General features: G+C 39.0%; 1 protein-coding gene across 10 annotated transcripts in view; it reads left to right on the top strand.

The window, feature by feature from the left end:
• The window catches only part of ZBTB44 (zinc finger and BTB domain containing 44), a 44263-nt gene extending 22037 nt beyond the window's left edge, over positions 1-22226 (top strand). The window contains exons 1-5 of one of the 10 annotated variants that reach the window (XM_064482227.1): positions 6138-7990; positions 9993-10077; positions 12445-12608; positions 13980-14280; positions 16009-22226. In XM_064482227.1, coding sequence (XP_064338297.1) covers positions 7924-7990; positions 9993-10077; positions 12445-12608; positions 13980-14280; positions 16009-16291 — 900 coding nt within the window. In that variant the 5' untranslated portion in view covers positions 6138-7923 and the 3' untranslated portion in view covers positions 16292-22226. Of the gene's footprint in view, positions 1-6137; positions 7991-8014; positions 8758-9992; positions 10108-12444; positions 12609-13979; positions 14281-16008 lie in introns of those variants that run through there. The other 9 variants (XM_064482230.1, XM_064482229.1, XM_064482228.1 and 6 more) reach the window with 9 other exon arrangements.
• Positions 22227-23316: the final 1090 nt, after the last annotated feature.

The following is a 23316-nucleotide window of genomic DNA, read 5'->3' as shown; positions in this document are numbered from 1 at the left end:
GGAGAATGGATGTTGCATGCAGCTGGCAGTGTCTGCACAGCTAGGCCAGGTAAGCTTGGATTTTATCCCAGTGCTAATAAGGAGTCTACCTTGATGGGAATAAAAATACAAAACATTTACAGATATTTTAGGAAAATTAATTTGATACTGGTATGCAAGGGAGTTGGCAGAGAAGAGACAGTCCAAAAACCACGTACAATACAGTTGGCTTTGAATGAAAATGCTTAGAGTAAAACTGTACAGAAAGTAGATATTAAGAGACTTTATAAAGGAGGAATCATGATGATACTGAATATGTGTATTGAGGGAATAGGAGGGGCCGAGGTACCCTGGATGACTAGGAAAACAGTGATAACATTTTATCATATTCATTGATTCTAAGTCATAGTTTTTCATGTTTTATTATCTCTGAATTCAGATGTGTCTTACAATTAATCTTTACAGTTACTTTTTCTTTCATAATGGTACTCAAAAAATTGGTAATCGTATAATAGATAGAAATCTATAAAATGCAATAACTACAATATGAAAATCAGTGGGAGGAAGTGGAAGCCCAGCTTTAAGAGTATGTCAGCAAAGTCAGCTCTGTGTGAACCATGTTCGGGTGATAACCAGGCAACATCATGCCACAGAGCAGTTGAAAAGGCTGGGTGAGTGAGATCAAGACTGGAGATGACCAGTTTGGGACTTTTCTTTTTGCAGTGACGGATTGACTCTCAACAGGAAGATGCATACATAAGAGCCAGAACCAAATCCTTGAGAAAAAACTATAATCAGGGAGGGAAGAAAAACTAACAAAGATTAATAAAGAGGATTTCTCCAAAGGATTGGAGAACCAGGAGGGCCATATTAACTTCATTAATTTCTTGAATTTCGGTCCACTGTGTGAGTTTCCCAGTGCTGCCACAACAACATACCACAAACTGGTTGATTTAAAATGACAGAAATTTATTCTCTCATGGTTCAGAAGGCCAAAAATCTGAAATGATGGTGTTGGTAGGGCCATGCTCCCTCTGAAGGATGTAGGGAAGGATCTTTCTTTGCTCTTTCCTCGCTCCTTTCAGCTGCTAACACTCCCTGACGGTCCTCAGCTTGTCGCTGTGTCTCTCCCGTTTCTACCTCCGTTGTTACGGGGCCTTCCCTGTGTCTCCAGCTCCAAACCTCCCTCCTCAGGACACCAGTTATTGGACAGTGGCCCACTCTGCTCCAGGATGACCTCATCTAACTTGATTACATTTGCAGAGACACCTTTTTTATGACTGAGGGCTAAGATACGATATATGAAGGGCCTGTAAAAGGGAGTCTACCTTCTGACGTGTTTAAAGGAAGTTATTAAACTTTTGTTAGCTGGGTCAGGTGGAGGATAATAGATCCAGCAATCTGTTATATTCAGATTAGTAGCTGTGGTCTAGGAAAAAAACAAGAGTTCTGTTTTTCCTTAAGTGGCTAAGAGATCTTAGAGGGGTCAAAAACAATAGGATGAAGATGAAAGATCATATTGGTTTTGATAGGCGATAATAAAGAAAAGAATACTGAAGAATCAGAAAATTAATCTGATTTTGTCACCTTAATAGGAGCTGTCCATTTTTTAACTCGGTATCTTCTGGAGAATCCCTTAGAATGAACGTATATATAGTCAGAAGGCTGTGATACGTGTCTTTTAAGTTGGGAAACATGTATCCAACGAACAACATCTCAGGTGTAACTGCTGAGTCAGTTGATATTAGTGGAAGGTTTTCTCTGGTGGCATCTTTTTCAGGAGACCAAAACTCCAGATTTTGAGGCATTCATAAGCTCATATCTTTTTGTGATAAACTTGGAGGCATCATTGTAGTGTTCAGTTGTGTCAGCTGGTAATAGGGTAGAACCTAAGATTTAAACTATAATTCCCACTTGAAAAAGGCAGGCTATTAACCCGTAAGGAATCAACTTGTGGGTCCCAGAGAGGATAATCTCACCACCATCAGGGTTCGTGGCAGTGGTTCGGACTGTAGAAGTTTGAGAGCTTTTGAGTGCTGTGATAAATACAGTTTTAGAATTCCATTTGTTCTCTTTATTTTTCTTGAAGTTTGTGGATGATAAGGACAGTGGATAGTCTTGAGTAAAAGATAAAGCTTATGGAGTTCTTTAATAACCACGTCAGTGTAACGTGTGGTCCTGTTACTAGAGAAGTAGTTGGGATTTCCCCCGTCAGGAATACAGGATCTAGTAATTTTTCTTCTACCATTACAGCATAGCTCTTTAGCATGAGGAAGCCTCAGTCTACCCTAAAAATAAACAGTAATTGAACAAACTCATAGCTCATTTGGAGGTATTTAAAGATACACCTCAATGCTTGGTTCCTATCCTTGTCTTATTAAGGTCATGTCATTGCCAAGAAGGCCATACACCGAAACATCCACGGGAATACTCTTACAAAGTCCCCACTCCATTGTTGGTACAGTGTTGATGCACCTCAGATGAACAGTCTTGTTCATGTCAGAAGCCCCTCCCAAAATGGCCACTTCCAACTCCAGATTGTCCTTGTTGAAATCGAGTCAATTGAGGGAGAAGTGTGACGAGTCAGTGTTCCAGTGAGAAAACCTGAAGGAAGCAGGTGTTGGCCGGGCAGAGGTGTCATGTTAGATGGGGACAGCCCACGAGAGCTGCAGCAGTGCATAAGACAACACTCGTGTGGCTTTATTTCCACTTATAGAGGCCAGTGGTCATTGGTCAGGGCACCAGACAAAACCTCCTGGTTCTGGGCGTGTGAAACTAAGCAGAACAGTTCTCAGGACACAAAGACAGTTGAAGTCAAGTCATCTTCATTGAAATATAACTTACACTTGAAATGGGTGAATTTTATGATATGTATAGTGTTGTGGTTTTTAGTATATTCACAGAGTTTTGTAATTATCCCCAAGTTTATAACATTGTCATCACCCCAAAAAGAAACCCTGTGCCCCTTAGCAGTGACCCTCTCCTAGTCCCACCCCAAGTCCGAGGCAACTGATACAACTAATACACTGTCTGTATAGGTTAGCCTGTTCTGGGTGTTTCATAGAAATGGGATCATGCAATATGTAGTCTTTTTTGACTGACTTCTGTCATCTTCCTTAACATTTTCAAGGTTCATATATGTCATACCTTATAAAGTTTTAAAATGTTATTGCCAGACATAGATCTTCTGAACTCAGCCTCTGGGGTCAGTTCAGATGGACTAATCAGGTCTCTGTCTGTCCTCTCATTATGGTATATTCCTCTTGTAGATAAGAGTCAACACTAGACAGACTGATCCTAGGAGCAGACGGACAGATCCTAGAAGGCCAGAAAGCAGTATCATAAGGGAGCAATGACAAGTCCAGTTGGACAACTAAAATAGTCCCCAAGCAGAATAGGGAATACTTTCTAGGAAAACAAGATAAACCCAGCACTGAAGGGCTTCAGTGAAATGTTTGAGCTCAGTTCAGCGTGAACTTACCTCCCAGCCAAAGGCAGGTTTTACCTCAAAAGAAATTTTAGGTATGCACTCTGTTATCCGGGGTCCCAGTGCCAAGCACTGAGAACTTCAGCTGAATCTCGATGAGTCCTTCTTGCTGCTGATGCCCTGTTACCAGAGACACACCTGTACTCACCTGCAGCACGGAGAGTACGCACCATGGGGTCTTTAGAGCTTCTCAGTAGGAGAGTTTTAGAAAGGGCTTTTTAGAAGATTTGGGCTTGTTAGGTGATTTTAGGGAGGATTCAAGAACAAAGTGGGGTTTGCTCAGGGACTGGCAATGTCAGAAAGCATGGATGACTCTCTTACATAGGATCTTAACAAATATCTAGGAACGCAGACCAAAGTGAACCTAAAGCAGCAGTTACTTCCATTAGAGAGGAGGTTTCGTATTGTTGTGTTGCACAGTGATCTCCCTGTACTTGTGCTTAAAAAAAAAACTATGTGTTTGAGACCAGTGTGACTGAGTCTGATGTTGGTGTTCTCTGAAATTGTATGTCCAGCAGAAAACACCAGAGCCTAGCTGTGAACACCAGGCCCGCTCCTAAGTGTCAGTATCAGGCCAGTTCCTGAATGTCAGGGGCTGCTTTTCTCTTTCTTGAGTATGAAATGAGGTACTGTATTTAAAACATTTAGAGCAGTGGCTGGCACACGGTAAATGCACAGTAGTGGATAGCCACCGTGATTGTGTTTCACCACCAGAAGGGTTTTCTTAATTGTCTTAAGTTCTTAAACAATAGTTCGGGAAAACAGGAGTCAGTTTGATGAGACAGAAGCTATCATACAGCACCCCTTAATGCTGGACGGGATAAGATAGCTCTTAACGTAGAAAGCTGATTGTTTCTATAAGTCAGCTTTAGTATTTCATAAGAGAGGGTTCTATTCTGAATTCTTTACTCTCATTACCACTGAGAGCAGCATCTCTGTAGTTTAGAAAGGAAACTTCATTTTAATAATTCAAGAAATATCACTGTTACCTCAGGTTAGTAATACTGCTTTTATATCCTGCTATTAGATCAGTTTAGTTAAAATTCTAGTTAATATGATTCCTTGTGTTGTCCTGACAGAAACCATCATCTCAGGAAGAAGACTTACAAGGTGTGTTTCTGCTGATAGTTGCATAAGTGATATAACACTGTTTATGTGTCCGCAGTATGGGTAGGTTTCTAAAAGTCCGTTTAACTTAGTTTAGCTTGGAGTGGTTTTCATGTTTCACTTTTGGTGCATTTAATAGCTATGGACAAGCCATTGTTGTCCTTTTCATGCTCACTGTCCTTCAGATTAGGGATCTAGAGGCCAAAGTTTAGATAGTTTAGAATGTGGAAATAGATTTCTTTTAAGAGGGACCATCTGCTAGATGTGTCCTGTACTCTGTTTTAGTTTTTTTGAGTAGCTTGCTTTTTAAGCAGACTCTTTGATAATACTAGGACCAATCCAAAGCAGACTGGGTTTCAGTTCACCTCACTAGTCCCCCTCTGCCTCCCAGAAGCAGTACAGCTTGCCCGATGGTGAGAAGCAAATGTCAACTAGGTCATCTTCCTGGCCTATCCTAATCACACCTCTCGGCCTTTTTTGCAAGTCTTTACTGATAAGCTGTAGTAATATTGCCTATGCTCTGAATAACTACACAATAGTATAAAGCAGATTTTTTTGTGTCCATGGTGACCAGGTCAAATATTGGGATTTTTTTCCAGTTTTTATTCTAGGGTAGATTGAAATGTTAGTGTTTAGTTCCGTTTTCTTTAAGGAGAAAAAAAGTGACAATGGGAAGATACTGACAAGTGAACAACTCTTAAACAAAATGCAGCATTATCTGGTCCTCCATCCCGCATCTGGATTAAAAACAAATGAGGTCAGGAATAAGCTGGGTAAATAGGCATAGGGGGAAAGCATAAATGTCTTTTGATAGTAAAGGAAAGAGCAGAAGAGACATGCACCGAAATGCCACACACACACCAGTAAGGGTGAGATGAGGGGCCAGGAGGAACGAGGTGCCGTTGGGGATGAATGTAAACTCAGAGTCTTATCTCCTTTCAGAAACCTCTGTCAGTGTATTAGAACATAATGTAATAATTGTGTTCTTAACGATTGCTGTGAGTGATAAACAAAAAAAAAATTATACTTAGTATTCTTTAAGAAGTCAAGGCAAAATACAACCCTGTCACAAATTTTCTAGCACAAATGATTTAATAAAGTAACTTTGGATGCCATAAAAGGGATTAGGTTAGTTTTTTGGAAAATTTTACTTAAGTGGAAAATATATTCGTTTCCCAATGTCAGCTAATTCAAGTGTTCCAAAGGGGAAAATTGAAGTATTGGATTCTGAATTTTCATTGGGAGGACATTTCATTCTGTGTGTCCCTTAACAGATGATATTAAATATTCACATGTATATGGTGTTGTACAGACTGTTACAATTAGTACATTTTAGCTTTCATTAAAATACTGCAACCAGAAGAGTGCTTGAGGTAAAGACTCACAGCTTCAGAGGCTCTGTCTGTTCACGTGGGGCAGTGCAGCTTTCTGCATAAGGTAAAGACATTGGCAAAGTTCAGTGCCTGATGAGAACAGGATAGGTTATTTGGATCTACTCTCCCACTGAAAACAATATGATGGGGTTTTTTAAAATCACCTTTTAAAGTATCTGAAAAAAATGGTCAGGGAAGTGCTAGGTGAACTTTAGGGCGGAAGTCTGACCCATATCATAGCACTAAAACCAGTTTTCCCTAAGACATTTGCCAAAACACAAGTGGGTTTTGGTTCATCAGCTCAAAGAGTAGAGGAAACAGAGGTCAACCAGAGCATGTGAAAGCTGTGAAGTCTTAGAGATGTTGCTCCACGCATTTTAGCAGGGACCCAGAGTTCGCTGTACCACTAGAACTAAACCTGCTCCCTTCCTCCCGACACCAGAGGGCGGTAGAGACAGTTGCCTTGGCAGTTGGCTGACTAGAACGGGAAAAGGGGAAAAACATATCCATGAGAAGTTGTGGCCACAGACCAGCATCTTACAGACTTACATCCTGGTTATTCCTTGTGTGGGTAGGCCAAGGAATGTCAAACAGTGAACTTGGTTTAGATGGTACCGTCCAGGAGCCTGGCAGAGACAAACATAAAGTTTCTCTGGAAGAGGGCATATCCGTCCTACCCTCAGGAAATCAGTCCCCTGCAAGTCATTTTCAAGGGCAGTAACCTGTCAAAAACAACCAGGGCACACAAGGAAACATAAGTAGCCAAAATAAGGAACTCCGTTAACATATTGGCAGCAGACTGGATTTAGCAGAAGAGAGAATTGGTGAGTCAGAAGATAATTTAGAAGAAATTTCCTGAATACTGCACAGAGAGACTGTTACTAGTCAGGGTTCTCCAGAGAAGCAGAGCCAGTAGCAAGCACATACATATAGCTGTATAGGAAGGGGTTTACAAGGAGGGATTCACTCACCTGCCTGTGGAGCCTCAGAAGCCCCACAGTCTGCCATCTGCAGGTGGCAGCCCAGGAAAGCTGGTGGTTTAGTCCCAGTCCAAATCCAAGGGCCTGGGAACTGGAGGTCTGAGAGTGTAAGTCTCAGTCCAAGTCCAAAGGCCCGAGAACCAGAAGTGCCGATGTTGAAGAGCAGAAGAGAATGGGTGTCCCAACTCAAGCAGAGAGCGTATTTGCCCTCCGTCCGTGTTTTTGTTTAGCTCAGACCGTCAACAGAAACCCACCTGCATTGGTGAAGATGATCTTCCTTATTCAGTCTACCATTTTAAATGCTCATCTCTCTGGAAACACCCTCACAGATACACCCAGAAACAATATTTTACCAGCTATCTGGGCACCCTTTAGCCCAGGAAGTTGACACATCAAATTAATCATCACAGAGACAATGGTAGAGACTACAGGTTTAGAAGAGAGTAAGGGTTATGGCCGATACAACAGATCTGATAGGAGTCCTTAAAGAGGAGAGAACGGCTGAAACTTTTCCAGAATTGACGAAAGACACCTATCCATAGATTAGAGGGCAGCAAATCCCAAATTGGAATAACGAAAAGAAACACAAACCTAGACACATAGAGAAAATTCCGAAAAGAAATTTAACAACAGATTATCTTCAGAAGAGTATCTGGCTTTTTAATAACATTAGAAACTAGTGGAACGATGTACCCAATGTGCTAAAGAACATAACTGCCGATCTAGACGTCCACACACACTGAAAATGGTTTTCAAGGATGAAGGAGTTGAAATAAAGACACTTAAAAAAAAGCAAAATTCAGCAAATCATCACTAAAGAAATGCGTCAGGTAGACATAAAGTGGGCGCAGATGGCAGGTCTAATATACACAGAAGAATGAGGAGCAAAGGTAAACATGAACAAATGTGGACAAACATTGCTTGTATGAAAGAGTAGGAGCTTATTAAAACAAAGAAGTAAAACATCAGACAGTATTTGTAAATTACAGAATGGAAAATGAAGTTAAAGTGTTCTAAGATCCTTCTCTTGTCCGGGAGGAAGTCAAGGTTTTGTTTAGACTTTGGTAAGTTAAGTATGTGTCTAATTTCCAAAGCAACCATAAAATGAATAGAGAAAGATTGTGTAATTTCCAGAGTAATAGAAGAAAGGAAACTGAATGATTATTCACTTATATTCAACAACCGAATTCTAAATTGTATAAAGAAATGCAAAGGGCCAGGAATAGCCAAGATGTTTAGGAAGCAGATGAACAAGGTGAGAGGATTTGCTCGACCAGATACCAGGATTTATTTAGAAAACACAGTAACTAAAGAACGGCATTTATGAAAATACAAACAAGCAGATGGAACTGGTAGAGAACCTGGAAACAAACCCATGCATTGAGAGCACTGCAGAGCAGGGAAGAAAAGATGGGCTTTTCAATAAATGTGTTCTGTCACAAAGTCCACTCCGGGTGGATTAAAGAAAAGACCCAAATGTCAAGGACACAACATTACTCATAAGATAATTTGAGATAGGGGAGGAATGTTTAAAACAAGCCCCAAAAACCATGACCATAAAGACTGATAAATTCAACTAAATTAAAATATAAAACTTTTGGTCATCAAAAGAAACCATAAAAAGGGGAAAATATTTGTAACTTCTTTCACTGACAAAGGCCTTGTGTCTGAAACATGAAAAGAACTCATAATTTTTAAGAAAGACGACTCAATAGAAGACTTGAACAGGCATTTCACAGAAGAAGGGTTCAATAAATGAAGCAGAAAATCATACCTGTCCTGTGACCCAGCAAGCCCGTTCCCGAGTCTGGATAACCCTAGAGCAGCATGGGTATGTGCACTGAGTTACTTGTACAAGAATGTTAACAGCAGCTTTGCTCCTAGAAGCCTGAAACTGTCCCTCAGGAGTGAATTGAACAGATTATGAATTTTGTACACCAGTGTTCAAACTTCACTTACATGTAACAGCATGGTGAGTCCACAGTACTGAAGGAAAGAAGCGAGACCCAAGAATACGTGTAGTGTGACTCATTTTATGTAAAGTCTGCAGCCAGACAGCACTACAGTGAGGGTGGCAAGACTCTTCCATAAAGGGCACGATAGTAAATCTTTAAGGCTGAGCTGCTGTGCGGCCTCTGTCCCAAGCGTGGTCACTCCACTCCGCCGCTGGAGTGTGAAAGCAGCCCTTGATGGTGCTCGGCTGTGTTCCAGCGAAAACAACCCCTAGCTTGTGGGAACGTGTATTGGGGTAAAAAATTACTTTTAAAAGGAAGGAGGCTAAGAAGAAAGGGAAAGAAATGATAACCATGAAAGACTGGCTAATGGTTGCCTCTTGGAAGGAGGGCTTTGTGATCGGGGATGGGAATGGGGACTTCAGGGACACGGCCGTGTTTTAGCGGGCTTTGTGTGGAGGTTGCACAGATGTGCACTGGACAGGTATCTTTTTAAGTCTGTGTAAAAAGAATGTTGTATGTGCAGTAAGTAAGGCATATGTCACAGTAAGTTTTAAAAAATAAAAATTATCAGTGCTTCCTTAAATGACTGTTACCAATTTTTTGTGAACTTTTTAGTTTAATTTGAATTGCTCTACTTCTAAAATTTATATCAAAGAAATACTCCTTAAGGAATTTGAGTAGTAGTATAAGGCTGTTGTTTTTAAAATATTTTTTTTAATTGGCAGGGGGAGGTAATTAAGTTTTATTTCATTTTTAGAGGAGGTACTAGGGATTGAACCCAGACCAGAAGCGTTCACTCTGCCACTTGAGCTATACTCTCCCCCTATATATGGCTTTTTAAAATCACATAAACTTTTTTTTTTTAGATAAAGGTCCTGAGGATTGAACCCAGGACCTCGTGCATGCTAAGCATGTGCTCTACCACTGAGCTATACCCTCCCATCAGATAAATATTTAATTAAAGTAAAATATAGAACTTTTGACTAGTAATTCAGAGTATATACATTGATAATCTAGTCAGAAGCTTGGAGATAGAACTTGAAATTTATATCTTGCCTTATTTACACTTAGACCAAAGTATTGATAGCTTTCCTCTTTCTTTTATTCACAGGCTCAGTAGATGAAGGCGTTACTGAAGGCTTACCTACACTTCAGAGCACTTCCAGCACTAATGCTCACACAGAGGATGATGACCGGTTAGTCCTGAAACAGCGTGTCGTTTTCTTGTACGGACTGTGCTTGTAACTCTAACTCTAAATTCAACATTTTATCTAGGAATTATATAAAAGTTTATTGGGACCTGACTTTACGTTTTTACAGTCATGAGTTAGCAACATCGCTAATACGTATTGCTGGCCTAAATTAGACCATCTATACAAGGTCTTTTTTCAGCATTTCCAAATGCATCCTGTCCCATCACTTTAAACAGTATCTATATCAGGGGTTGGCAAATGGGACCACAGGCCAGTTCCAGCCACCACCTTTATTTGAAAGTCAGGTTTTATTGGGACATAGCCATGCTCATCTGTTTACATTTTATCTGTGGTTGGCAGAGTGGAGTGGTTGAAATAGATCATGTGGTGTGCAAACCCTTATCTGTATAGCCATGATTCCCCAGTCGTTACCTCCACCTTGACCCTTCCTGCTTTTGATTATTTTCACATAGATGTAGAAGGGGTGTTGCAGAACTCATACGGCCAAGACAGAACCCCAGACTTCTACCTCCCCTTCAAAGCCTGCCCCTCCAGTCTCCCCATCCCAGTGAACAGCATCATCATCCCCCCGCTTCTCAAGCAGTGTCTCTGGGAGTTACACTTCAGCATTGTTTCCCTCACCACTCCTTGTCCCCGCTCCCCATACTTAATCTTCAAGCAAGTCCATTGGCTCTGCCTGCAGAACGCTCCTTGTCGGTCCATTGTTTCTCCATCTCTGCTACAGCCACCCCAGCCCGTCACCGCCGTCTTTTGCCTTGGCTAATGCAGTAACCTTCAACTGGCCCCTGCCTGACTTCATTCTCCCCTATTCTAATCATTCTCCACGTAGCAGCCAGAATGATCTTTTTTTTTTTTTTTAAGTCAGATTACGTTGTTCTTCCAGGTAGTAGATTCTTAAAATTCTCCAATAGATTCACACTTAAAATCTAAAGGCCTCCCTATGCCTTTAAAAGCCCTGCGAGATCTGACGTCCGCCTGACCCCTTCAGGCTGCACTCCTTACACACCGCATTCCAGCCCTGCTGCCCTTCCTTCAGTCCCGGGCTGGTCTGCTTGTTCTGGCTTTTGGGTCTTTCTGCCAATTTAGGGCCTTTGCCTGATACGCTCTCTTCCCTGATTTCCACATTGCTGACTCCTTCTTGCATCTTCAGATCACTATCTAAATGTCAGCTCTCAGGGAAGCATTTCCTGACCACCAGTCTGAAATAAAACACCAACAACTGTTGACTCGCCCTATTTTAATTCTCTCTTCTAATCATTTTTTTTGAGTTTTTACCTGTCTCTGACCACTGAATGTAGACTGCACTGATTTACCTCCTTATAGAATCCAGGACAGACTTAAAAAAACACATTTATTGAAAACTTGAAGGAGTCAAAGAACTCAAACAAGGTTTATTGTTCCTGAAGAGCTGAACCTGGTAGAGCAGGTTATGAACCTGAGTCATTTGAGTAAGTTAATGAAGGTATAAACTAACAGAAACATGCCCAGGCTCCTTAGTTTCAGGCATGAAGGAGGTGGTCTGTTCCTTGCTGGGTACTGTGCTGAGTGGTGGGGCTGCAGAGATGAAACAGCCCTTGCCCTCAGAGAGATCAAACCGAGTTTGGGGGAGGGAGACAGGTTAAAGATAGACAAGTGGGTCATTGTGAGTGACCTGCAGGGGGGTCTGTTGCTCTGCTTAGGGGAGTACCTACCTAGGTCACTGATGAATCGAAGGCTTTCGGGAAGAGGAGATGACTTTTCACAAATGACTGAGCATATTATCTAGGCAAAAAAGGTGGGCAAGTAGAGGAAGTTAAGTATACAAAAGCACAGCACTAAGAGAAAGCTGTTAAGGGGGAACTGCTTGATATGGGGTGTATTTGGGGGAATGGCAAGAAATGAGGCTGGAAAAGCACACAGATGCAGGTCACGAGGAGCCTGGTGTGCCTTCATTCTAAGGGTGACATGAACCATCGCAGGGCTCTTAATCACGGAACTGTCGTAATCAGAGATCACTGTGAAACAGGATGGCTTCGAGGATATGGAGCCAACGAGAGGGAGTTATTAATTCAGCCTTATATTGACGAGGGCCTGAGTTAAAGCAGCAGGAGGAAGGAAAGGACCACCTGAAGTAAAATCATTGGCAAAATGATATGCTCTTGGTCATACGTCCTTGCCTAACTAAAGATGCTGAACATTCTGGACAATAACATTGTTTTTCATGTTGTTACAAATGAAACTTGTGATGTAACTGTTAAACTGCTTCAGAAAGTCTTTAAATGTCTTCTCTTCTGTTCATTTAAAGTTGTGCGGAAATATTCCTGAACTTAAAAATCAGAGCCTGGTTGCCTTCTTTGGTCTGTTTTTTAGATTGGAAAATGCTCAGTATCCCTACCAACTCTACATTGCTCCTCCCACCAGCAGCACAGAACGACCAGGTCCAAATGGTCCAGACAGACCTTTTCAGTGTCCCACCTGTGGGGTGCGATTCACCCGTATTCAGAACCTGAAACAGCACATGCTCATCCACTCAGGTAATGTCATCTTCCAGGTCTCCTTGTTGTGGTATAATTGAGGACTCTAAAACATTTTATTTTGGAATCCCAGTTAAAAATGGTAAACAGATGTTTTTAAGTTAGAAAAAAGTATACATCTGGGAAGTCAGGTGAGAACAGATAAACGTAGGTCTGTTGCTAAAATGGTGCAGTGTCAGAAAGCTCTTTGCTTAATACATTTGCCACAGGCACAGGTATTCTGCTTAAAGTTTAAAGAGGGTGTGTATAATGTGAATGAGAAAGATGTGTGTGTGTATGAGGGAGAAAAGCACAAATACATACAGTAAAGCAAATGGGGTGAACAGGGTATATATTGGTGTTCTTTGTCCTTTTCTCTTTGTAACTTCTCTGTAACTTTGTAATTATTTCCAAATAAAAAGTGTTTTTAAACAATAGCAGTAATTTTAATTCTACAATCCTGAATTTCTTTGAGCCCTGATTAGTCAGCCCTGTAGTATTTTTTAGTATAAAAAGACTTTGGATAAATGGTACGTAGAACATATTTGAAACTTTAATGCAATAATCATATAAAGGCAACGAAGTCCTTGTGGGTAGAACACTGACCTCTGGCAAGTAAGACGTCTTTGCTTTTATTCTCAGCTGTGTAGCTGCTTACTTGCCTCTTTACAAGGTCTAGTAATCCCTGTGCTCATGCCAACTCCCTCTGCCTTTGTTAAATCAACAGATTATGTTTTGAAGGTTTTTGAAATTTTTTGCCAAAATTTTGACAATGAATTGGAAGAGACTACTAATATACTTTATAGTTCGTTTATTAATTTCTACATATTTTCTATCACTACTACATTAAATATCCAAAAACCCAATTAATCAAGTGGTAGTTCTATTACAATCATTAATTATGGTCAAAGATGTTAGAATTTTCTTTTTTTTTTTCCCCTCATTTCTCTCTGAGGTAGGAAATGAACAGTAGTTACTGATCATTTTCACGTCTTCTCAGTATAAACCTCACTACTTTAATGAAGTGAAATAATACATGGAACATGAAGATTTGGATTCTGTTTAAATACTGTGGTTAAATTGTGTTTTGAAGTCCATAAAGTAGAAGATTTACAGGAGTTAAAAGCCCCATTGGAGTTTGCATCACCTAGATCACCCCATCCAGCCGTGCCTTTCTTTCTCTCCCTTTTTTTTTCCCCCAAGCACTAGTGGCTCTTCAGAAGTTCTGTACCTTTTTCTGAAATACTGAATTTGGCAATTCATTTTTGCTGGTAACTTTTGTCTTTTCATATTATCTATTGCTACAGAATTAGAGTTCAGAAAGTTTTGGGGATTATGGCCTTTCAGTTTATTTTGTTTTTAGATAATACTTTGTTTTGCTTTATTTTATAGGAATTAAACCATTTCAGTGTGACCGCTGTGGGAAAAAGTTCACCAGGGCTTACTCGCTAAAGATGCATCGCCTAAAGCATGAAGGTAAACGCTGTTTCCGGTGCCAGATATGTAGTGCCACTTTCACTTCCTTCGGGGAATATAAACACCACATGAGGGTTTCCCGGCACATTATCCGCAAGCCTCGGATTTACGAGTGCAAAACATGTGGCGCCATGTTCACCAACTCTGGGAATTTAATCGTGCACCTGAGGAGTCTGAACCATGAAGCGTCAGAGCTAGCAAACTACTTCCAGAGCAGGTGAGGTGCACAACGAAAACCGAACCAGGAAAACTGCTTTCTGAACTCTCTTTTCCTGCTTTTAGGGCAGCCTGCTGTGTTTTTTAAATCAGGTTGCCAGCTAATCAGTCACATTCCTTTTAAATTCCCACTCTCCGATAATACTCTGATCTCCTGATCTAATAAAATTTTGCTGATCCTTCTAAGTATATGCAATTTAAAGTATTTTCGTAGTTGGGTTAGGAATCTTTTCCTACAGAAGTAGACTGCTTACCTGCTTGTTTCGGTTTTTTGGGTTTTGTTTTTTTAAACATAAGTTTAAAGTAAATTCTGTAGTGGATCTTAATAGACCTTATTGGAAAACTTACTATGTCACGTGATACTTAGTGGTATTTGATTACTTCAGACCATTTGGGTGTTAATTAAATTATGATCACTTCTCTCTTCTGAAATATTAAGAGAGAAACTTCAACAGCAGCTATAATGGATACGATCATTTATATCAAAGGAAGTTTTCCCTTTTTCCTTTCATTTCAGAGCTCCATGCTTTAACATTAAAAATTTGTAGTAGAGTTACCTTTCTGATTTGTCGGGTGTCCAGGGATCAGGTTCTGGTTCTAGTTCTGCGACTCACTATTAGGATTGAACCTGTCACTTGACAGATGAAGAAGCTGGAAGCTTAGAGGGAAGATAAAATGTGAGCTTTAAAGATGATTTCTGAGGTCTCCTCTGGGTGTGAAATTCTGTTGTCCTTTTTTAGTACTTCTCCAGTATTGTGCATCTGTAGGAATCCTTATTTCCCTATAAAATGAAATAATACATTTTAAACCACCTTTATTTCCTAAATCTTATTTTTCAATAAATTCCAAATTATTCCTGCATAGATTTTTGTTTTTCTTTTCAGACCAGACAGTTTTTTAACCATTTCTAACTCTGGGTGTCTGGTTGTCATTTCACTAAGCCCAGCGTTGGGGCTAAAACCATGTCCCAGTTAACCACTCCTGTTTTCGGTGTCTTCCCTGTGCTGAGCCCTCTCCCGTCCACTCCTCTTGTGTAACACCTGACGACTCTATCAGATACAACATAGGACGTCTTAAGTTGCTTTGCAGATGAGCAGATTTTAATTTTTTTATTAATAGTGGACAATCCAAGTATAAAATAGCCTTCTTAAGTATATTAGTTATTGATATTCCTAATAAAATGAACTTTTTTTGTTCAGCAATAAAGACTTAAATAAAGCATCTAAATAGTTTTTGACATTTCTCTATATAGTGGATTATGTATAAGGTCATTTGTGCAAGAGAATTTAGTTTCTTAACTAATTTTTATCCAGGAAGTAATAAAAAAATAAGGTGTGTATATACCTTGTAATTAGTGTGTAATCCAAGAAAGGTTAAGGATAAAGTATTGTAATGGTCTTTGCTTCACTGAACATGCTATTTGCATTTGTTTTGTGTACGGAGTCTCTTCTACATCGAACCAGAAGAGCTGGACATCAGAGAGACATTGAAGACAGTAATCTTGTCTCTTGGTTATAGGGAGAGGACATGTACTTTGGTTCTAATGGATAGCTTTGATTCATATTTAGAAAAGTTTAGAAGTTGGAAATTCCTGAGTTACAATCTTCATTGAAGATTTAGAGAAATGAAGTATCCCAGTCTTGTTTTATAAATCGGGTCTGTTTATTGTATCTTATTTATTACTGGCTTGAAAATTAACTCCCTGCTTCATCCTTTGCCTCTTATCTAGTGATTTCCTAGTACCGGACTACTTAAACCAGGAGCCGGAAGATACCCTTGTTCAATATGACCTTGGAGAACACAGTTTTGAAAGCAGCTCCTCTGTTCAGATGCCTGTGATTTCACAGGTCTCCTCGACCCAGAATTGTGAAAGCAGTTTTCCTTTGGGGTCTCTTGGTGAGCTGGCAGAAAAAGAGGAAGAAATGCCAGACCAGCCAAAGACCAGTGTTTGTGCCGAGGCAACCAGAGATGACCCCCCAAAATCAGAGCTGTCTTCTATAACTATTGAGTAATTTCTTGTTCGGGCTTCATTTTTGATTTTTGGAAAGTGCCTGTGCTTGGTCTTGTACATTTAAATTTAATTTAATTTTTTAAATGAAAAAAGGGTTTGCGGAAGAATTTCCCTTTTTATTTTGTAAGCCCTGCAAGTGGTGTTTTATTTTTCATGATAGAGAGATTGCTTCTGTAAGTGCACAATGATGTGATGTTGAAACATAATAGAAACCTTGATACTTAAGGAGAACCAGTTGACTTAAAAAAACTTGTATCAGTTTCCTCTTCTGTTGTTAAGAGTAGGCTAACAACAGATCATTAGGTGAAAAAGAAATCAGATGATTATTAACCTTCCTGAGATGAAAGGATACAACAGAAACAAATGACTAAATGAATTTGGCAAATGACTTGAGTAGATGTTTACTCCTGTTCACAGGATATTTTACAGTCTTTTGTAAAGCCTGTTGTTTTGGAAGTATTTATGGTAAGCTTTCTTAAAAATTATTAGGGTATATACTTGTGAAATCCAAAGTATTCTTTTTTTTTTTAAAGCTTTGTCATTACGATTTTTCATGGTGAAAATCTGGTATTGGGATAGGTACTCCCTGTACCTCTGTGTAGTACCACTGCTCGACGTGATCTTTCTTCTATGAAAGAAGGCAAAGAACCACGGTCGAGAATAGTCAAGCGTGCGTAACAGGAAAGGAGAGCACAGTATGTGAACCTCAGCTTCTTAGGGACTCTTACATACTGCTTTTCTGGCTGAAATTGTTGTTTGCCTGGTCTTTGAATGTTAACGCCCGGCTAAGTAAGTCATTGCCTGAATCCGTTTCGTCTTACCCCATCAGCAGCACTTTCTCTTGCCTATACTTGGCCTGATCCCATAAAAAGGAAAAAATACTGGAGATGTTCTATATTTTATATATAGGTTGTTGTATTGTTTGGGGATGTTTTGGACAAAATAAAGACTTCTCTGTTAAGGCTACATTCTTAACCCAACTGAGATTGTTTACAAAAAAACCCACATGACAGCGATACATTGTCCTTGTTCCAAAATATTTTTGGACGTTGCCAAATATCTTATTAAAAGCAGTTACTATAGTTTTTACACACTGTAAGCAATAAAGTAGAAGATAAAAAGAGGCTATAAAATGATGATCTATAACTCAAATCTGAGGGGAGAAAAAGAATTAAGGCTAGAGAAAAACTAAAAATTTTAAATTAATGAATATTACCTCTTTTGCTGCTGAGAAAAAAAAAAAAACTTCCTGGGTTACAGTTGAAATATACAAGATACTCTGGACTGGAGTGTACGTTTTCTCTGGTGCCGTTAAAGCATCTCTGACCTTGATCCTAAATATTCATGAGTCCACGAACAGTGAACTTTGGAGTAACTTTTTTTCTGCGTATATACCCAAAGTTTAATAATTATGAAAGCACCTGATTATAGATGAGAAAAAGAAAGAAAATACAGTTTCTTACTCAAAACACAAGATCTCAATTTTGGGTGCTAGACCTTAATAATAAAATATATTTTTAAGTTACAGTTATTTAATTGTTTCATTTTTTAATTGGCTAATTCTGTAATTTATTTTATCCCCTACAAATGTAAAGGAAGGGATGTGAACTCATTGAAGACCTTTAGATTGATGTTCTTTCCATATTCTGCTGTTTTTAACTTGCTTCTGAGTCCGTTTCTCACTCATGACCTGTTTTTCCCTCTTTGCTCCCAGACTTAGGTGTAGTGCTTTCGGGAGAACTAACACATGCAGGTCGTGACGGCCTTCCACCATTTACACTTCTTCACTCTAAGAGGTGGAATTACCGCAACTGTGAGACTTGTTAGTAGCGGTGCTGCTGTGTCTCAGCTGGAAATGTCGGAAATTTTTAATTCTGATGTCATATAGATTCTTTGAAAACTATTATGCCTACCAGTAGTTAAATCTCAAAGTTAATTTTAAAATCTTAGATGGACAAGACAAAGAGTAGGTAAAATTATGATCAGGAGTCATTGTTGCCCTCAGTTCTAAGAGTTATTTTTTAAAAAGAAGGAAGGAAGGAAGAAAAGAAGGAAAGAAATTGGGTTAATGAGAAGAACTACATCAGAACTATTTGGGGATTTGCTGGTTAAAAGTGTTTTTAGCACACCCCCGTCCTGAGAATTTTGCATTAATAGGGTCCTCCACAATTTTGGCAGCTCTGAGGTGTTCTCTGTTCTCAGAATACCATCAATGGCTATTTTTTTCCGAATGGAAACTTAAGATTTTCATTGGTCATTACAAATTACACAGATTCCGAGTTTTATGAAACATTTGAATATACCGTGAAAATGCCTGTTGGTTGGCTGTCTGCTCCCCAAATCTTATCAGTACAGTACTTAACATATGATATTTCAGTGAGACTCTACAATTTCCTTGATACACAGTTTAAGGATATTTAGCTTATGGATCTGTCTTAGGAAACTAAGCTACAAGGGATAATTGTATATATAGTTATTTAGATTTATTTAAAATTCGTCTAAGAGAAGGATGCTTGGCTGTATAGTTTTTACCAGAATATGGGAAAACATTGCAAAGAGATGAAAACCAGTTACATTATCCCACCCACTAGAAATTGCCAGTGTAACTAAACAAAAAATTCCAGTTTAGAACACTTTAGCATAGCTGTCTTTCTTAAAGGCCCAAGGGGGTAACTTTGTGATATTTAAAGGGCTTAAATTTTAGGATGCAGGATAAATTGCCTTTTTAAACCAAGTATTTTATATAAGAAAAGCACTTATTTTTCATTATAAAACTACCGAGTAGGTGTGATAGACATACGTTAGACGTGAGCAGAGACGTTTGCTGTGTTACAGCTCCTGTGGTCATTCTTTGCTTCATTAAGGGTGTCTTCTAACAGTGGGAGCATCCAGCATGTCAGTGATCGTAGTCGCTCAGAAACAAAATCGTTAATATTGGGGTTTTTTGAATTTTAAGTTTTCGAGATAGGGATGCAGATGGTGGTCATCACCCACAGATGTATTTAAATGGGTATTTCCTACTTTGAACTTAAAATAACCTTAATTCTTATTTTAAATAATTAGTTATATATTTAGTTACATTGCCAGTTTTTAAAGTTCTCAATTTCAGTGAGACAAAGTATACTAAAATGTTTAAATAGCCTCATTCAATCCTACATTTTAACATTTCAGCAACCGTTCTGACTTGCAGTAATTTGGTTCCATGTTATAACACATGCCCTTTGGTTTTAAAAACTTAACATTTTGTTAAAATATTTTACCAAGAGGAATGAACTAGTCAGCACATCTAATACGCACTCATCGTTGGTAACTCTGTTACCTTCTAACCACTGAGCCAGTCTCTCCCGATGTAGAAGTGGTTCCCCGGGAGCCTTTAGAAGCTGTATGAACTCTTTAAGTCTTTTATCTCTTACTATTTTTTATTCTCATACTTAATCTAAATAGAGGCCAGTTGTCTAGTTTAGTGGCTTCTATTTTGAAGATTCTCAGATCATGTTTTAGTTTCTTTTAGCTTTGTAGCCCCTGAAAATTGCATTGCTGTATAATATAATGGCAGTTTGTACTAGTGTACCACATGGAGAGAATTACTCTTATTACGTGATGAATGATGATATTGTAACTGAAAGGAGATTTGAGGAATTGAGAAGAATTAGAAACTTTCATGTGGCACTCTTATTTTGACTCATCTGCAAACTGTGAAGTTACAGCTCTGGACTATGCATGCAAATGAGGGAAAATCATTTTCTAAATATTATATTAATCGAGAGGGAAAAAAACTAGTAAAGTTCACTTTTGGAAGTGACCCAAAGTTGCTAAAAGGTAGTAAATGTGGTTTTCACTATTAAGTTATTGGCTTAAGATGATTTGTTTATAATATATTTAGATTTTGAAAGTTCCTGAGAAAGAATGTGTACAAACTAGATTTCCTCTTCTGAATCAGTGGAGCAGAACTGAGGGGTTCTCTATTACAGTAAACATGTCTATGAGGAACGCTTATAGCTAAGCATACTCCGACAGGCTTTAAGCCCAGTTCGTGAAAATTTAAATTATTACTTATTTTGCCTATACTCATTTTTATCTTGCAGTGTCATTTTTGCTTGACAGAATGTTGGTTACTTAGGATACTTTTATGTGGAGGTTCCTCAGCAAGACAGATTTGCCAAAAGCAATAATGGTTCAGGTGAAACAGTGAAGTGGAATTGAACCAATCTGTAGGTCCAGCTAAGGTGAGCAGGCGTTCTGTGGGTATTTCATGTTTAGATGATAAATACGTAGAGATTTATGATGGGGAGTTAAGCCTGTGTCAGACTGTGGGATGAAGACTCTTAGTGGCATGATAGTTGTACTTTTTTTTTTAACTTCATACTCAACTACTACAGTTAGATATTTCTACTATGTCATGGTGATTATATTTTTATGATAGAAAAAAATGGCTAGTTCTTTGTCTTTACAAATAGTCTCTGCAGAGATGTTAGGAGACAACGTTATTGGCATCTCAACTTGGCAGTATCCGAAAACTAGACTGCATTAAAGTGCTTACGCTGCTTCACTCACGTAGCTCCCTTGCACAGCGGCCAGGCCAGTTCCAGTTCATGCCAAGGTTTCTATGTACGTAATAGTTTACAAAGAATTTAAGAGTTCAGACCAAGACCACTGGTTCAAAACAACTGTTTTTTAATTTTTTTAAACTTAAAATTTTTAAATTTCAGTTTGAAGTGCCTGGTTTATAAAATCAAATTCTTTGATTATTGCCTTTCTCTTTTAAATGTCTAATTTTGCTGATTAAGCTTAAAGCCCTGGGCTCAATGTAATGATTTATTGATAAAATTGCTGCTTGATGGTTTGAGGGCCTACAGTGTCATGACTTTTATTAAATTGTCCTTGTTTTCCCAAACACCAGTCTAATCATATCCAGATTTCATTATTCAATTAAATAAGTTTAAAACTCATCCTGTAAATGAATGTCGAGGTTACCAAAGTGTATCACCTGGTGAGGAAGGATAAATCTTCCCTTCGTTAAGAGGAGCCATCATCTCCTCTAAACACACGCTGTTTCCTTGGTACTAGTGGGAGCTGTGTTCACTTAAAGATGGGAAGCCTTTTGTGCAGTTCCCAGAAAGACCTGCTTTTTCTAGAAAGAACCTTTTCTATGACTAGGTTAGAAGTGTGTTTTCTTAAAGAGCTTTCTTTTATTTCAGTTACCAGTTTAGTTTTCAAGCTGACACATGCTGTGTAAAGTCTCTCATACTGAGAGTAAGTAGTCCACTAAACTATTGCAAGTTGCACTGCTGTTCATCTTTTCAGGTGCCTGAAGTGAATGCCATCAGGTATTTGGAAGGAGCAAGATCGTAAGCTGTGTTCATTTTCTTCCTTACACAAAATGATGGCTTCTAATGCTTTTATTATCGAGCTGTTTTTAAAGAAGAAGTCTCTAATAGAGCGGAGTCTGGTTTTGATGCAGGTCCCAGTAACATAGCTGGCCTTGCAGTTGTTGTTGGTGCCTCCCTCGCATCAGGTAGAGGTTGCCTGCCTCTCTGTAAGGCGCCCTTGTGGCACCTTACGTCCAGTGGGAAGATGGTATGTGGCTTCCTTTTGCCTCTGCTATCTTCTCAAAAGCCATTTTATAAAAATCCTAGGTAGCCTATTTTAATATTTAAATATATATATTTGTGAGAGGTAATTCTAGAACAGACTTTTTTTTAACTTTAAAATTCCTGTATTCCCATTTTTAAGAGTAAATTTAAACTTTCCAGGATCAGAACTTTTTTTTTTCCACAGCAACATAATGAAAAAGTCAAATTGAGTTAATGGACCATAATTCAGTGAGAGAAGAAATTGATGTCTGGTTAAAGGAAACAGATGTGAAGGGGAAAAAATTGTTTTGATGTAACAGAAATGAATTTTTAAATAAAATTGTTTTTGTTCCTGAAATTTCATATTTGCTGCTACAGTAGCTCTGTATTTTACAGAGCTAACATATAAATCTGGCTCCATTTAAAAACTGGAGTACTTTCTAGTACCACCAGCCTAGGGAGAAGCCGCTCACCACGTCTGCGGGTGGGCGACTGGCGGCTTTGTTGCAGCTGGTGCGGGCTTTACAGTTTGCCTGCAGCCCAGTCAAGGGAGTTGGGAGACGCGTCTTCCTCTTGCTGTTACAGCATTATGATGCCCTTTGGGCACTGGCGCGTTGTGAAACCCTTGGCGGGGGGAGGGCGATGCTGGGGAAGAAATGTGAATTATGCTGATGGGTGTTTTCATGTCTTCTACCCTCTCCTGGAACCAGTGCAGCGTTCTTACCTGTGCCACGCCCTGGTTCACCAGCCTTGTGTCCAGTTGTCATCTCATTCAGGTTTGGCTTCACTTGGTGACAGTGGCCATAGTTAAGTTACTTGGCATGTTTGACTTTCAACAATAACAAAAATGGTTTTGGATTTTGTTTCATTTCCTAACAATGTATACGATGTCAGAACTTCACGTTTTATATCCTAGTATCTGGCTATTAGTATTTTACAGGAACCGTAGTTCTTGGTGACTACATATATATATATATATATATATATATTTTTTTGTGACTTTTTGTATACTAAGTGCCATTTCAATGTTACAGTCATTTTTAGAGTCACTGTAATCAATGTGAATATCATGGTTTTCCGATCGGTTCTGAGCCGTAGTGTTTGCTTTGTGAATAATCTGTGTGTATTGTACATATCCTGTATAGTTTACCTTGTACTGAAATATTAGCTGGTTTGATATAAGGGAAGTATGTATTGAGTACTTTTTTGCTAGCCTGGTTGTTTAATCTTTTTAAAAAAGGTTTAAACTTTAAAAAAAAAACTTTAAACTGGCCTTTATTACATGGTCACAAATAAAGTTTCACTTAGAAGGAATGGGCAGGGAAAACATAGTTTTGAGTGTCTTTGAATAGAAACATAAGACTAAGATTTGGGGGTTTTTCCCCTCATTAAAATATCTTATTAATGCTTTATGAAGTAAAACTTCATGCTGTTGTTATTTATTGTTGGCTGG

This window comes from Camelus dromedarius, chromosome 34 (assembly GCF_036321535.1).
Source record: "Camelus dromedarius isolate mCamDro1 chromosome 34, mCamDro1.pat, whole genome shotgun sequence".
Classification (NCBI taxonomy): Eukaryota; Metazoa; Chordata; class Mammalia; order Artiodactyla; family Camelidae; genus Camelus; species Camelus dromedarius.
This window is presented reverse-complemented; position numbering and strand designations above follow the sequence as displayed.